Source organism: Chanos chanos, chromosome 10 (assembly GCF_902362185.1).
Source record: "Chanos chanos chromosome 10, fChaCha1.1, whole genome shotgun sequence".
In the NCBI taxonomy this organism is placed as follows: domain Eukaryota; kingdom Metazoa; phylum Chordata; class Actinopteri; order Gonorynchiformes; family Chanidae; genus Chanos; species Chanos chanos.
In genome coordinates, this window is record NC_044504.1 from 8,650,841 (window position 1) to 8,667,608 (window position 16,768).

The 16,768-nt window shown below is 42.4% G+C and overlaps 1 protein-coding gene across 1 annotated transcript in view; it reads left to right on the forward strand.

The window, feature by feature from the left end:
• pard3bb (par-3 family cell polarity regulator beta b) overlaps positions 1 to 16,768 on the forward strand; it is a 167,472-nt gene that overhangs the window by 127,934 nt on the left and 22,770 nt on the right. The window contains exons 19-21 of the mRNA XM_030785939.1: positions 609 to 728; positions 1,721 to 1,996; positions 11,065 to 11,188. Coding sequence (XP_030641799.1) covers positions 609 to 728; positions 1,721 to 1,996; positions 11,065 to 11,188 — 520 coding nt within the window. The remainder of the gene's footprint in view (positions 1 to 608; positions 729 to 1,720; positions 1,997 to 11,064; positions 11,189 to 16,768) is intronic.

Here is a 16,768-nt window from a genome sequence, read left to right on the forward strand (position 1 = left end):
AGTCTTGCCTGAATGTATTGGAGATATTTTTATATAAAGATCATTGTGTGTGTGTGAGTGTGAGCTCCATATTAAGCAGGGTAATCTAGATCAGATAACAGCTGTGTGTGGAAAGATCACACAGCTTATTTTGTGCATTCGTGTATGGGTGTGCATTCTTGTGTGTGTATTTATGTGTGCGTGAGTGAGTGTGTGAGTGTGTGTGTGTGTGTGTGTGTGTCCGTGTGTGTGTGTTTGTGTGTTTCTGTCGCTGCAGGACATGGCAGTGATTCTTACTGACATTGATACAGTGTGTGTGGGGAGTGTGTTTGCGTGCTTGGCTGAGCTGGCGTACGTAACAGCAGTACTCATGAGAAATGGCCTTCAGAGTGCAGGGGGAACACAGAGGGCTTCATGAGTCAGTCTGTGAAGCAGAAATGATGCATGTTAACGGAGCGTCTCAGTCGACACGCTCTGTCCCCTACAGCCATACAACCACTCCACTGTGTATACAAACACATCTAACAGTCACTGATGCTTCGCTGTCAAGCAAATGTCATTTACAAGCTGAGATAATTTGCTCTCTCTCTCTCTCTCTCTGTTCCTCCCTCTCTCTGTCTCTGTCCCAGGTTTGGAAAGAAGAAAGAAGACAAGAGCAGTAAGGCAGAAAGTAAAGCAAGTGTTCCGAAGCAAACGTCAGAAATATTGAGTGAGGAAGAGCTGGAGAGGATGAAAGAAGAAAGAGAGAGGTGAATGGATTCTCACAGGAAGATATGAGAGTCTGCTCTTTATGTTTCGTAACAATCTCTGTGACTCTGCACGATTAAATACCCTCTGTTTGGTTCACTCTTTTAATCCATTATCCTCTTTCTGATTGAATGTCACTTTTTCTGACTCCTCTTTAGCCTTTTTGTTTCATTGTAATAACAGTCACTGGTTGGCTGCAAGACCTCTTGCATCCACACTATAAAACAAGCACTGATGTAGAGTCAAATCCCGACCTGAGAGATGGACAGTTCTTCCCCATGCTGGTTGCAATAGTGTAAAGTCGTACATGAAGCTCTCTTGCACTAAGCCAGAGTATAAATAATGTTCACATAGCAGCAGTTGGAGTGGACACAGTGTTACTTTTATTATTTTTCCCTTTTCTGTTGATAACTGTGTTAATGTGTGTCACATAGACAGAGAGTCATTTGTAGAAATACTAGAGACATGGATAAATTTAGAGTGGAAGCATCCCAGTCTGAGTGATTGTGTCTTGTTTGTGGAGGCGCAGTTTAAATCAGAGCAGAAGTAACAGAGAACTCCAGGGTCGCGTTCCTGCTGTTTGTGTCTGTATGCCATGAAGTAGCATTTCGACACAGACACGCGGTGTTGGCTTTGCCTGTTTTTCCTCTCCTGAAAGAGAAATAGCACTGCAGACCAGCTGTGAGATCTTAAACGCTGTGAAAGCACCAGCAGAGATGGAGAGAGTGAGAGAAAGAGACGTCTATTTCGATTTGTAAAGAAACTGTCAGAGACCTGCAGCTGCTCACTCAAAGCCAAATCTCAATGCTTCCTCCAGAAAGCATTGGATTTCTTTTTTTTAAACATTACATTGTAAATAAAGCATTTATTCTTTGAAACTTAATGAAGGTTAAAGGTTGGAGCATGCCTTTAGAAGTTATGTGTTCACCAGTGGTGAGTAGTACTGATTGCTAATTGGCCAGGGATATCCTAACCCTTTGTTGTGGTTGGACAGGATTGAGGCAAAGCATCAGGAGCTGAGAGAAAGACAGGCCCGGGATCGTATCCCTGACGTGGAAGATGACGACATGGACCCAAACTACGCTCGCATCAACAACTTCAGAGACCGCTTGTCACCCTCCCATTTGGCCTATGGGAACCGTAGCCCCTCCCCTCAGAGGAGCCCCGCCCCCATGAACCACAGCAGAGACCCCTCCTCTGAAGACCCATTGGACGGCCTGTACGCCAAAGTCAACAAACCTAGAGGCCCACCTCCACATGCAGCTGACAGGTGAGACACACACACACACACACATCTGCTGATCAGTTTGTGTGATGGCCAGTGTCTTCTGCTTCCAGCATCTGACCTTGAACAGTTCTCCATACTGGTCCATGTCACCTCTGTAATATGACAAGTTGAGGAATGAGGCTAGCAATGCCAGGCTAAAAATGAAAAGTATGAAATTAAAGTCAAGGAATTGAGGGTAATTGAAGAGTGCTGTTTGCAGAGAGAGAGAGAGAGAAAGAGACAGAGGCGATTTAACCAAGTCAAGTGCCTACCATTCCTCGAAAATCTGTCACTGGTATTTGTTGGCCCTCATCAGACTTTTTAGATCAGAGGAACTGTTCATTTACTCCCTTTTATTTTCAACATGCTAGCTAATTAGTCTTAACAATCTGTCTATCTTATGTGAATGTTTGGCACCCTATGAAAGGATTGAACATTTTTAAGTCAAATTAAGCACAGTGGAAAACATGTAGTAGTAATAGTAGTAGTAGTAAAGAAGTAATTCACAGTTGACGAATCCATTGAATCAGTTGCACTGGACAAAAAAATTGAAATCAAATGAAAGATACTGAGGCTTCTGGCAGAAGATATTCAGGATGAAAATCCACATCAGGCAAAGTATACCTCACTGCAAACTATTTCCATAATAACCTACATCTACACCATGTTAGTATGTAAAGATCTTTACACTCTTTGTCTATTTTATGACATACCCATCTCACAGAAATTCAAAATATTCCAGGAGAAATGTGTAAAATACAGTTTTTATGTGAAGAGTGAACGACTGATGCGTGTATGCAAATACACAGTCATTAGGAGCACCTGACTGAAACCGGATGAGGTTCCAGCAGTCTTATGGAGTTCTTGTTGTGTCCTTGTGTAAGTGTGGTGCCTCTTAAACTGTCGGTTCTGAGGTCCAACGTTCCTCCCAATCATCCAAACGCTGCTCTTATTAATAGCGTCCTGTTCAAGGACCCCACCCAGTGAACCAAAAAACCCTTGGTCCGTTTCAATTCAGCCCAGCTCAATGCATCCGGACGCCAATCTGGCACCTGACCTTGTTTTTGTCCTCACGCTTTCTTTTTCCTGAAGAAGATGCAACAAGGTGGAGGAAAGAGGGAATGAAAGACTTAGGGGGCCTTTGAGGTAGTCCTTGTGTGGGAGAGAGAGAGAGAAAGAGAAGAAATGGTCTTCGATGAGGACAGAGGCAACTGGGTTAAGAGCATCTCAACTGGCCCTGAGGTAGTAATCACACAGAGGCACTATGAAAACCTAAACCTCCATAGAGCTGCCTTCCAATTAAAACATCGTCATTGTTCTCAGAGAGTGGACAAAGAGACAGAGAAAGGAGAGTGAAAGAAAAAAAACAAGGGAGAGACAGGAGATGTGGGTTGGATGGGCGTGTGTGCGGAAAGTGCGAGAAAGAAAGAGGAAAAGAAAGATGAGAGCAGATGGGAAGAAAGAGGAGCAAAACCTCTCCCTACTCCCACTTTAAACTGTGTACAGTGTTCTGGATATAACCCTTAACAGCGTTCTCCACACCACGCTGAACAAACAGAACGGCAGACCTAAACATTAAAATAGCGGGTCAGACAAGTCCACTGAACCAACCCATCAGTTGCTACAGTACAAGGTCAGCCTTGTCCCACTGAATTACCCCATCAACAGGCACTCTGTGGCTACGTCCATTCAAGCACACCATCAGTGCCCACAGCAGACACAGACAAGAGATTTTTCTCCACAAAAACACACTAAAAGTCAGGAATAGGGGGGTCCTTCACCCCCTAAACCTCCCCTTGTTCCCCTAAATTCACCACCTCCTTCTCCAACCAGTGCCACACCATCAAAATAATTATATGAATCAATAGATGGAGAAAGAAAAGCTTTTAGTGTTGGTAGGGCGAGTGCTGGAGTGCCTTTTCTCTCTGTTAATTAATCAGTCATTCTGTGGGCTGAAATGAATGTTGCAGACACAAGCTGCTGAGCTTTCAGACTGAGCCACACTGCTCCTCTAAGTGTTCCTGCATCCTTTAGGCATGTCCCTCAACTCACCTCCTGCCTGCAGGTAATTGAAGTGTGGGTTCAGAATGTTTGTGCCGCTGGTTGAAAAGAGCTTGGCCGCACAACAAAGACAGGGGATTTTTGGGGTGGGGGAAGGGGGGGGGTGTGGGGGATTTCTTTTTTTCTGATTCTACGTGATTAGTCTTGTCTAATTTAGAGAATCGGACAAGTACCACTCCAAGCATCCTTCCGCCAAGCTTTTCTCTCATTCTTCTCTGATACTTTCTCTCTCTCTCCTTTCCCTGTCCTGTTTTTTTTTTTCATTCTCTACTTCTACTACAGCCTCTCATATTTGTTCAAGAACTTCCTGAATGCCACTCAGAAGAGAAAAGTAATTCATGTCTTGCTTAGAAGAAAGAGCAGGCATAAAGAGAGAGAACCAAACAGACTTGTCTCTCTCATTCTTTCTCTCTCTCATACACACACACTCACACACAAACACACACGCACGCACACACACACACACGCACACACATGCAAACACACACACATGCATTTATACACACACACACACATATATATATATATATTTACACATACATACACACACACAAGGCTTTCACTTTTCTCCTGTTGCATCTTGTAGCTTAGCAACAAGTCTTGCCCGAGTGCAGTGAAAGGTTGTTTTTGGCGGCTAGGTATTTGTGCCAAAAACAAAACTCAAATTGATTCAATTTTTATTCAACTAGTTAAAATATCTCAGCTTGTTTGACCCATCTTTTTTTTTTTTTTTTCTATTTTTGTTCTAGTCTGTCAGAAGGTCCTGAGTTGATGCTGTGAATGAGAGAAGAAGGGAAAAGAAATGAGAAAGGCTTTAATTCTGTCTCTCTCTGCGGTTCACGCACCCTCCTCTCCCAGCTCTCAACACGGCACAGTGACTGCCGCTGACAGACTATTGGTGTTTTAATGAATCTGCCCTGGGACAAATTGAGCTTCACCTGCATAGCTGCAAATGAGAGGGAGAGAGGGAGAAAAAAAAACCCATTGATGGTCTGTCTAAATAATGTCATGCTAGCCAAAATATGTCTAATTATTTCTTCAATTGCAAATGGCATTTAAAAAGCAATGTCACTTTTGGTTAGAGGGCCTCTGTGCTGACTTGTCATGGTTGGCTATCTTTTGTTGTCAAATTTCATTCCGGTAAACGTCTACCCAATTACAGCTCAGTGGCCCTGTGAAATTAGTCAAAGGGAGAAAGGCAGAAAATAGAGAGATCAGCTCTGCTCTTCTTCTTTTCTGTCCCTGGACCTGTCTGCTTAAGGATGGGATGTCTTGTGGCTTCTTCTTGGTTAACCAGTTCATTGTTTAACTAACTCCATTATATGTTTGTCTGCATCCCTCCATGTGTGTGTGTGTGTGTGAGAGAGAGAGAGAGAGAGGGAGAGAGGGAGAGAGAGAGAGTGAGTGTGTGTGTGTGTGTGTGTGTGTGTGTGTGTGTGTGTGTGTGTGTGTGTGTATGAGAGAGAGAAAGAGAGAGAGAGTGTGTGTGTGTGCTGCGCCCATGCTCCTGTGTGTGTGTGTGTGGTGTCCCCTGGGAGCCAGTGTTCCCTCTGATCAGAGTTGAGTTGGAGCAGAGGAATGGGGGAATAGGATTAGAGATGTTTTATTTGATGTGAATGGGACGGCTTGTTTGGGCATGATGCAATTATAGACATATCATATGACATCAGGAGACTCCCTTACATGTGCCGCAGTAATCCTGGGAAAACTGATCCGCCGCAGAAACAATCCCATCCTCTCTGGAGAAAATTTATTCGGTTACCGTGCTTCTGCGAAATATCATTGTTCATTTGTGTCTAAACGCTGACCAGTCGTTTTATCAGTGGTCAGTCACAGCAGGATAATGTGGTTTTATGAAATAGGCCTGATGAAGTGGACGGTAATGGAATTGATTTTGAATATTTAATACACAGATAGATGCCAGAGGAACCCAGAGCCTTTCTGAGAAACAGATAGGTTGATGACATGAAGGTGAAATGCTAAGTAGCGAGTGTATTCGTTTGAAAACGCAGGACCAAAGTGTGCGCTGCACACATATTCAGGAAAACACACAGACATTCATCCACACACACACACACACACACACACACACACCAACTCAAGGCGCATGCACATTTACTCCACAAAAGAGTGGAGAATAACAGAGGATGCACTTTGTGAGGGCGTGGGGCATTTGTGACATGCATTCGCGCAGATATTGATGCCTCTTTTAAAGAGCGTAAATCAGAGCGAGCTCACGTGTGCTGCCTGTGACTGACAGCGTTTTCTGCTCCATTTCGGAGATGAAATAATAAATCGAGAAACCAGCAAGGTCTCTCCCCAGGGTGGCGTCTCTATTGTCCAAAGACGTCTTTTTTTCCTGCCAGATTTACACAGGCTCCTGCATAAAGCCGTCATTTACAGAGCATGCAAGATTTGCTGACCTGAACTTTTTTTTTTTTTTTTTTTTTTCCCTCCCAACATAAAGCCATTAAGAGAAGAAAGCGTAAAGGAGAGGACAGTACAGGAGTGTGTGTTTATTACAGGCAGATGGAGACAGGTGGGCAGAGCAGGAGTGGAATTATAGCAGGCCAAAGTATCGGAGCAGGCGAGATGTCACCAAAGATCAAAGTCTTACCTATCATTTCACAATCTACATGCTTTTTTTTCCCCTTCTTCTTTTTCTTCTTCTTTTTGGATGGGTTTTTCCAATGGGCAAGTTTCCCTGTTTCAGATGAAAACTCTTCTCCAAAGACCATGAGGATCAGACTACATATCCACATGACGTGGTTCTTGGTTTGCAAGGTCTTGCCTTTCAGTTATCTTTATTAATGACTCCATTCATTTTTAATATCTCACCATCTCAAAGACCGCTCAGGAGCCCCGGCTGAGTGCGCCACCGCTGACGCATCAAACAGAACAGATAAAAACGAAGGCGCTTGTTGTTTGTGGGCTAAACACTAATTTGGCCTTGCCACAATCAGACAAACATCACTGTGACCGGAGGCGAATCGATAGCCGTCTCTGTAGTTCGTGTCTGGCTCCCTCCCTCCTACGGAGGGTAAAAGGCTAAATATCTTCACCCTTTATTGAACTATGTCATATGCCCTCCTCCTACCCACACAGAGGCAGGCTCTCAGAAGCACAGCTCAGGGTGCAGATTAAGCTGTAGTGGCCTGCTGGTGCTTGCTTTCGGGTTTTTGTTGTTTTTTTTTTTTGTTGACCTCTCACTGCCAAACCAACTTGTTATGACTTTTGTTCAGAGAGACGGTGTCCCTTATGCCCCCTCTCTGTCCCTGACCACCAGTCCCCCCCGCCTCTCTCTCTCTCTCTCTCTCTCTCTCCCCTCCCCAGTAGCCTGTAGCTACATAGGTATGCTCCTGTAGTGTAAGGCCAGCTGAGTTTATGATTAAGTTTGGAGCCAGCGGCAGCTTGAGACTCTAATTAAACATTGATAGTGTTATTCATTTGGAGGGCGAAGTGTGTGCTCAGTCAAAGTGGCAGCTCTAATTATGTTTCTTTTTGTAAGCTGATGGATTTTTGGAACCATGGCCCCTGTCAGAATCACCTCAGGGTAGAGGACTGGCCTGAGACCTGAACACGGGACACAAGTGTAACACACACACTCACACACGCGCACACACACACACACACACACACACACACACACACACATACACAATATCACACACGCACACACATGCACACACCTAGTTTGTTTTAGGTGAGTGTTGTAACACCTTCAGAAGACTTGCATCATTTCGTCCATGTTTACTGTGCAGCAAGATACGGTGAATATTGCCTCCCACCAAAAAACACTGGTGCATTAAATCAGCAAAGTTAGCATACACACAGCCCTCTGAGGTGTTGATTATTCTTTTCACAGGTTTCTTGTGTTCCATCATATGTAGTGTCTTATATTTAAGACTGTTGTGCCTCTGAACATAATAGAATTTTACTTTTTTCATTTAGCATAAAATACTGCAGTCATAATAGAGATGAACATGGTATTCTATACTGTTTTTTTCTCTCTTTTTGTAGATTGCTCATTACCGTCTGGTTTGGCAAAATCATGGAATGTTCTGTGTTAAGTGTGATGGAGTCGTTGTTCCTTGTCTCAGTCAGTAGGTCCTTTTGATCTAGACACCGAACATGTATGTTCACTTTGTTCTTTCCTGTTCTTTTTTTTCTGTCTTTTGCTAGGGCTCATAAATTGTGTAAATTGTGTAAGGGGGGCAGGGGTGGGGATGTGTGTGCAAGATGAATTCTCCTACACATTTACACTCTATTCTCCTGGGTCCTCCATCACTGGAATTGAGAAGAGAAAAATGGATGAGGGAGAAACAGGGGGGGGGGCATAACTCTCTGTTCACACACTGGACGAGAGCCTGTCCGTGGCTATGGTGAGACTTGGTGAGACAGGCTTATTTAGCTCTGGATTTTAGAAACCCACAAGAATTGTTTGGTTTGGGTTTCCACAGACCGCTGTGCGTCACGGGTTGGCCGAAGAGTACACAGCCCCGCGGAAGTTCTGTGTCACCGCCATAAACTACAGCCCCGAATGAAGTGTTAGCCGCATGTAGACGTGATGACATCGTGCTTGTAGCGTGTCTCTGGCGTTTTCCGGAACTTTCTCAGTCCCTTTAGAGCTCATCTCAAACAGAAGCACTTGTTGACTACGTTAGAGCAATAATCCGTATTTTAGAGACCTGCCTCCTGTTTCATTTTATTTCGTTTGTTTGTTATGTGATGACGGGTGTGGCTTCGCCATTATCTTTCATGGGCATAGTATTTGTTTATTAATGTGATTAACTATGAATCCAGGCTAGAGCAAGAGAGCTCAAATTCAGTAGGTTGCAGTAGGGTTACTGATCTCTCTGTTGGTACAGTCATAAAAACCAAGAACAACCCTATTGATGGTAACAAGGGGGTAAGAGGAGAAGGTTTGGTTTTGGTATGAGTAAGCTATTGTGACATAGCTGATTGGTGAAATAGGTGTGTTTAGATGATTCCTCTCCCACATTTTGTTGGGTTCTGATGCTATTACATGTTTCCTTTCATTATGTGGTTGTCTTACTTGCCAAGAGCTGCATAGTGAACTCATTGACAAAGACTTCATTTAGAATTTAAATTAAATTTGCTTGGTGCAGTTTGTCTCATTCTGTCTTGAAACAGTGTTGAACTGTAGTGAAAGCTGGGCCGGGAAAAGGGCGTGTTAAAGGGGTTTTCTGACATGGCTAGCCGTTCCAAAATGGAAAATATAAGTGATCCAGGTTTGCTCTGTGCTGCACTAATGTCCTGTAGAGTCTTACTCCTCCTTTCTCCTGCTGTAGCTTTGTCGTACCAAGGGCGTGCACCCTTTGTCCAGATGCCTGTGCGATGCTGGGTTGAAACATTTCAGTCTTGTCCCACTCCCTCATCCGTCTGGAATGCTTAGCATTTCATTTGTCTCTTAATGAGCTTTTAAAAAAAGTTATGTTAATTTTTCTTCTGCTTTTTTTGGTCTTAATTTAATCCCCCCCCCCACCAATTCTGCTTTACTCCATTAAGTTGTTTTGCTGAGTGCCTAACCGCTCAATGTACCAGAGGAAGCGTTGAGTTGGGCCGAGTGCTCTGCAGCCTTTCTGATTGGTCAGCAGCCACAACAAAAAAGAAAAAAAAAGGGGACTGGATTTTGATTTTAGAATGAGCGTGGCCCAGGCAGAATGTTGGGAATTTGAAAAGAGCTGGTCTTCAGACGTGCTTTTGTTTCAGCATTCAGGGAGAAACATTATACAACTCTTTTCCTCTTTTTGCCCAACAAAAAGCGGGACATTTACCATCAAGATTAGTTTACCTCTTCTTTTCTTTTCTTTTCTTTTTCATTTATCCCACATCATATGAGGTGTTTTCTTAGAATGGTATTGATTTTGCATAACACTCCTTTTTGGAAAAGTGCCTCTTTTCTCAGGAGCCTTACCATAACAATTACACAATTGTGTTTGTTACAAATTGCACAGCGCGTCATACGTATGAGTTCGTAATGTTGTTTCTTTAATGAGCGGCATTGCCAGAACAATCCGCTCTGCTGTTGTGTGAGTAAGTGAACCGCTAACTTCAGGTTTAGGATGTGGTCAAAGTTTCTTTTTTTTTTTTCTTTTCTTTTTTTTTTTTTTTATAGGGTCCTTTCTTTGTTATTTTTCTTTTGTTTGCCTTTTGAACTTTATTTTATCCCTCAATCTGTTTTTATTCCTTTAACAGTTAGGATTCAGATTCAGTTACTTCAGATGACAGAGGGCCAGTTTGCTTTGAATAGTGAGCAGGTTGATTGTTTCCTTTTGTGAGAAGCTTTAGGAAAAAAAATAGATAAATAAATAAAACCGGGCAAGCAGCTAGGTAAAATGGCATCATATGTTGACAGTAGGAAGAAAGGATTGGGGGAAACGTGTGTGTGTGTGTGTGTGTGTGTGTTTTGGTTGGAGACAGATTGATTTCTGTATTTTCTGTCTGAACGAGATGCCAGATGACAGGCATGGCTTTATCACCTCCGTCACACTTCCATAGGTCGATGCCTCACCACAGTATTTGAAAACGGAGACAGAAAATGTCACATATTCTCTCCCCTGAACATTAGATAAGAAAGAGAGAGAGAGAGAGAGAGAAAGAGGGTGTCATTTGTTGTGTCTGGAAAAGCGATTTTATTGTGTTATGGTAGGGTTTTGCTGGTTTAGCTGCGTAAGGTGATGTAGTGTCTCTTTTGAGAGGCTGTTTAAATGTATAGTGTTTTGTAAATGACCATATAAATAAAACATTTTAACACAGTTGTCCTCTCTCTTTTGTCTTCAGCAAGACCAGGTTAGAGTGCTGTTGCCATTACAGAAAGATTGTCTAGTTCTCATGTAACCACAATCCAAACACATCGGCAGCCAAGACAGTCTACTAGGAACTGTACTCATCAGAGTTCTGCCTGGGTCAAAACCAGGTCACTTACTCTCTCTTTCCTCTGTGTGTGTGTGTGTGTGTGTGCACGCATGCATGTTTGTGTTATACAGCAGTATGGACCGGATCCAGTTGCTGAGGAGGGAGTACCAGCAAGCCCGGAGAGATGGGACTGTACCAGTACCATATGAGGAGCTGGAGGCCCGGCGCCGAGGCCCAGAATACGACCCACACAGAGTGAGTAATTTCTTGGACTTTCCTGGACAACAAAAAAAAAAAGGACGCCTGTCAAGCATGCAGTCTCATTCACATGCAGGATAGTTCTCTGCAGACAGACTAATCCATCTTCAATGGTTAGTTTAGGAACACTATGCAGAAATTAGGTAGTGTGATATCAATGAACTTTAAGATTAAATATCTCTTAGTTTCATCTGAAGAGGTATCCAGTTGGTGGGAGAGGATGCAAAAAGAAAAAAAAAAAGAAATAAATTTCAGGTTTCGGTATTCCAGTCTGCGGTACAATGAGCGGCTATGAATTATGGTGCAAAAAGGTACTTCAAAAAATGTTCCAAACTCCCATACAGAGTGACGTTAGTTTACAAATACACACATCCCACAAATTGCATGTTTTCAGATGTAAAAAAAAAAAAAAAAAAGGAGAGGAGGAAGAAGCTGACTTAGTAGTTTACTCTTGTCTGAATTATGACTCTGTCTGAACAGACTTCACCTCATCATTATAACATTTTACGAAGGAACGGGAACAAACAACAGTAATCTTCATTCCCAGCGAACACATAGCAATACGCTCTGTATCGGATCAATAGCCGTAGCTCCTTCTCCAATTCAAATGAGTCGGTTTCTGTTTGTTTGGAGGAGAAAATCTCTAGCGTGTGGATTAAAAAAAAAAAAAAAAAGCAGATCAAATTAAACTAAGTCCAAACAGCAATCAGCCAAACTAATGAGATGACTCATTAAGGTAGACCGCTCGTTTATTAATTTTCTTGTTAGTGATTATTTATCTGTTTATTCAGAGATAATTATTCAGTGTCAGAAGCAACATCACGTTCCTTACTGAGTCAGGGGGAAGAAAGCGTGTTATGAAACAGAAACGCCTGTTACAATTTCGTACAGGTTTTAAGATGCTCCTCCATTTTTCTTTCTCTCTTTTTCCTTTTTTTTTTTTTTTTAAAACTTGTGTGTGCTGTTTGGTCTGGACTATTATAAAGTAGCAAAGGGCTTACAGCATGCCAGTGATTGTTTCATGAAAAACAACAGCAGACTTTAGCCTTAGGCAGGCAAGATAAATCAGCAGGGTAGTGTTGGTACGTCCTGCGATTTCACACACGCGCGCACGCACGCACACACACGCACACATGCACATGCACACTCACACTCGATTTCTCTAGATCTCTCTCTCTCTCTTTCTGTCTCACACATACCCACACATACACACATACTGTGAGCCCTCCACACCTTCAACTGGTGTAACTTTTGTACAGGCAACATCCATGCTAAAAATATACCTCCAGAAAGGAGAGACACACTCCTGTCTATTGTTATTGCTCCCTCCGAGACTCCTCTAAAGCTTTCCAAATGTGTATCTTCATGCATTTTTCATCTTAGCACTCTGTCCTCCGTGATGAAAGTCAGGATGAGGAATGAAGTCGGATTTGATGGCTTCGAACGTTCCAGTAAACACTCTTGTACTTCTGTCATCAGTATCAAAGTTGAGTTTACGCAAAGCCTTTCCTATTTTGGTCATTGTTTCTGTGTTTGTTCTCTCCTCCTCTTTGGAGGCTCAGAGGAAGATTTACCAGTGGTCGCGGTGCTGATGTCATTCCTCTTTCCTGAGGTCCTTCTCATCAGTGTGTGATTTGTAACGGGGAAAAAAAAAAAAAGACAGACATACTGGACAAATAAGTATTACTTCTCTTTAGTTACAGTAAGGGTGACTCAAGGACACTGGCTCTATTCTTACATTCATTGCAATAATTACATTTATGTGTTAAACCAATAATGTGGAAGTACCCAAGCAGGGTCAGGCAAAAAAAAAAAGAAGAAGAAGAAAAACTGGTAGTGTTCTGCCTTGTGTCTCTGGACTAATAAGAGACCTACATCTGAGGCACAGTTCATGAAAAGAATTCCCAAATGTCTTGTGTGGTTATGTTGTCACAACAAAAAAGAGAGCAGTGCCTCTGTTTCACACACAACCGTGTCTTGTGTTAGGTTCTTTTTCTCCAGAATGATCTTTTGAGGACTGAGGGTATTTTTTCACTAATTATTCTAGGCAAAACTGACCTCTGCTATGAAGAGATCCTTTTTTTCTTTCTTTCTTTTTTTCTTTTTTTTCTTTTTTTTTTCTTTCTTTTTTTTTTTCCAAACTGATCTCTTTTCAAAGATTGAGCGCTAAACCGAATTGTGGGAATGCATACAGGAGAGTGCACTTGCAATTGGATCACATCCTAAAATAAAAAGTATCTTGTGACTGGATTTCTGTGGCTTTGTAATGTAATTAAAGAAGGAATGCTAAGGCTAACATGGTGACTGAATGGGACTAAGCTAGCAGCTATGGATGCTTTGGAATCGACACAATGGCTGTTGTGTAGCGAGACATTCTCACTGGAAGAATCCAGTGCATGAGAAATGAAACTTAAAAGATCTATTAGCCTCCCTGTTATTGCTCCCAGGATCCGGGCCTGTTTCCTCTAAGCCTGGGACATCATCCAGTCCCCTACAGTCACATCTTTCACCACATAGCTCTACTCTTACACACAATGGAAACACACACATGCAATTCCCATAAACCTCTGGCTGTTTTTTGGGGTTGTTGTTTTCTTTTTCTTTTTTTTGTAATGGAATCTTAAACCCTTTACTCATAAAAACGTGCGAAATGTTTTTTGTAGAATTACCGAAACATGGCTAAACTGACACACTTTTTTGGTTCAGCTAACCACCCCCCCCCCACCCGAATTGGCAGATGTATTTCACTGAATTGGAAGCGCTCCTGAGTTGTAGTACCAGCAATGCTACATACAAAAGGTGCAACCTAGTATGTATATCGTTCTCTCCAAATCCCTGTATGTGACATCCGTCCCTTTTGAAACTGCGGTGGGCATCTCAGAGGAAGAGTGTGTAATGTTTGTTCAGGGAGTGTGATCAGAGGCGAAAGGATGTAGAGTCCCACTTTACTCGGTACGACTATTGAATTCTTGTGACTCATGTTTCAACTCGACATCAAAATTAGCAACAGCAGTCAACAGGGAGAAGCACAACTGTCCCTGTAAGATTGACATGGTCTGTTCCTCTTTTTTTTTCCCTGTGTAAAGAACTGACTTGTTCGCCACGTCGCATGGCCATGGAGTGTTAGCTGTTTCCTTTCTTAGTGCAGAAGCAGAATCTACAGACCCTCGTGAAGACTACAGACCACAATGGGGTCTAGACAGAGAGCTGATGAGACAGCAAGATTCTCCTGTTTTCTCTGGCAGCTATACAGCCAACAGTCATTCCCAGTAACTCTCGCATTTAATGGATTGTTAGTCAGACAGACAGACAGATAAAATTTTGGCGAAAGTAAGCGATGATGTAAAGGATAAGTTGAGGATCTGCTTGGGTATGAAGTTACGCTGTCAGTTGTGGTCAACCCTGGCCTGAAAAAACATCCATCTTTCTCCAAAACTCCAGCGTGGCATTAGCGGCACACAGGGAGTTGGAAGTAAGACCAGTCCAATGGGAAAATGATTGGAAAGACCAGTTACAATCTGCAACATCTGGGGTTGGTTACCCACACCCAGCTGACACATGAGGCCAAAAGCAGATGTAAACACAATAAGGTTGTAAAAATAAAAAATAAAACAAAACTTTTTGAAGAGCCAATTAAATGGTTTTTCCCTCAATTGGTTTTTGATGTGAAAATTAAAGACTGGCCTGATTTTGAATGAATAGATGCTTTGTCTTTAGCAGAACCCAGATTGTGTTGTTCCTTTTTTCATTGATTGTGTTATGCTTTTTTTTCTTTTTTTTTCCCGAACAACTGTTATCAGAAACTCAGAAAGTAGGTCTCAGAATGTCAGAATTAGACTGCGAAGTTAAGAACAAACTATGGTAAGACCTTAAGCTTGATAATTGTATGTTCTGTGTACAATACTTCTTTCATCTCAGAAAACGTGTTTAGACTATGGCGTACACACGCTGAATAATTACCTGTTCAAAACTCTGTGAAAGAGTAGTTGAAGTCATTTTCTTGGTTTTAATATGAGTTCAGTGCTTTCACCTTGGCCTTTAACTGAATGACCATGGTGGGAATGAGATGATGCTCAGGGCTAATTTCAGCACGATAATCTGCCCTCTTGATCACAGCCCGGTTTTGATGAGATTAAAGGGCTGGATAATTCATTTGCTGGATGATTTTCCCTTTAATTGACTTTAATGGTCTTTTCTGAGAGCTGGTAGAGGAGACAGCTGGGGCATCTGATGATGTTTAACTCTTACTTGGTCTCACAGAAAGAGAGAGAGAGAGGGGGTCTTTGTCTTTGTCGTCTGCGTGTTCTGTAAAGAGTTACATATTTGGGATATGGGCCTGACTTTGCCAGCTATAGATGATTATTAATGTATTGGAACACAGTCTGCTGACATATACTAAAGCCAACAGCATTCTTAAAAACCTCCTCCTGATGAAGGGAGTTTCATTGAAACAAAATAACACAGAAATGTTGAGCTGCTACTTAGGGTGTTACTTCGAGCTGCAGTGATGAATCACTTTTGGTTAGTCTCCCAGAACTCCCCTAATGTTTAGACAGTTATTTTTTTTTTTTTCAGCCTTATGTTGTGGACAGATTGCATGAACAGGCGGTGAGTAGCAAAAACTTCCATCAAATGATCGTGGGGTCACGGAGGTTGGTCAGACTGTTTAGCTTTTTGTGTTTTCAGCAATGCCTTTTAAGCTTTACGTTTGGATTGGTTATAGCTGAACACACAATGCTGTTCTCGAACACAGTGACTCAACTCTGCAACTGACAGTATAATCGTAACACTCACAAGGTTTCCCAGGAACAGGACACTTGACGACTTAACAAAAACAAAAATAAAAAATGTTTCTCCGTTCCCACTGTGTGGGTGAGGAAAGTGTTATGATTGTTCAGTGATTGTTCCTTCAAGAAGAGCCCATGTGCTAGTTGATGAAAATAACAGGGAAATTATTTTCATCAAATTATTATCGAGAGAGTCTGAAACCATACTGTGTTTTGAGTGCTAATCTAGCATTGATGGGGAAAGAGTTTTTTTGTTTTGTTTTTTTTTTTTGGTGTTGTTGTTGTTGTTGTTTTTTATCGTCGTCCACAACCCCCCCCCCCTTTTTTTTTTTTACCAGTACGTCTTCATTATAGTTTTAGTGTTGTTTGTGTTTGTACACAAACAGGTTTCTGGGTAATGGCAGATGTCATGTATTGTGTGCATGCACTACATCTGTCCCAGTCTTTCTCCTGCACCTGGTTAATCTGTGATGGAAATAAAGCAGTATTAATGATGGTGTAACAGGCATCCAGGAGTCATCAGTGAAGTGTAGTTAAACACTCCCTCACCAAAAACATCGTTGTCATTGCCCTTCAGCTCTTCACAGACAGTGCTGTGAACAGGCAGAAGCGAGTGATGAAGAGGGATGAGTGTTGTTATCTTATCTCTCTGCCGCCATGCCCTCTCCTCTCACATCCGAGGCGCAGAGCCAGATGCTGGTCCAGCAGTAGCTGACGCTGATGTAACCGTGGCCAGACAGAGGTCGCGACCTCCGGATTATTAATTACAACGCTCAGACATCTCTAATGG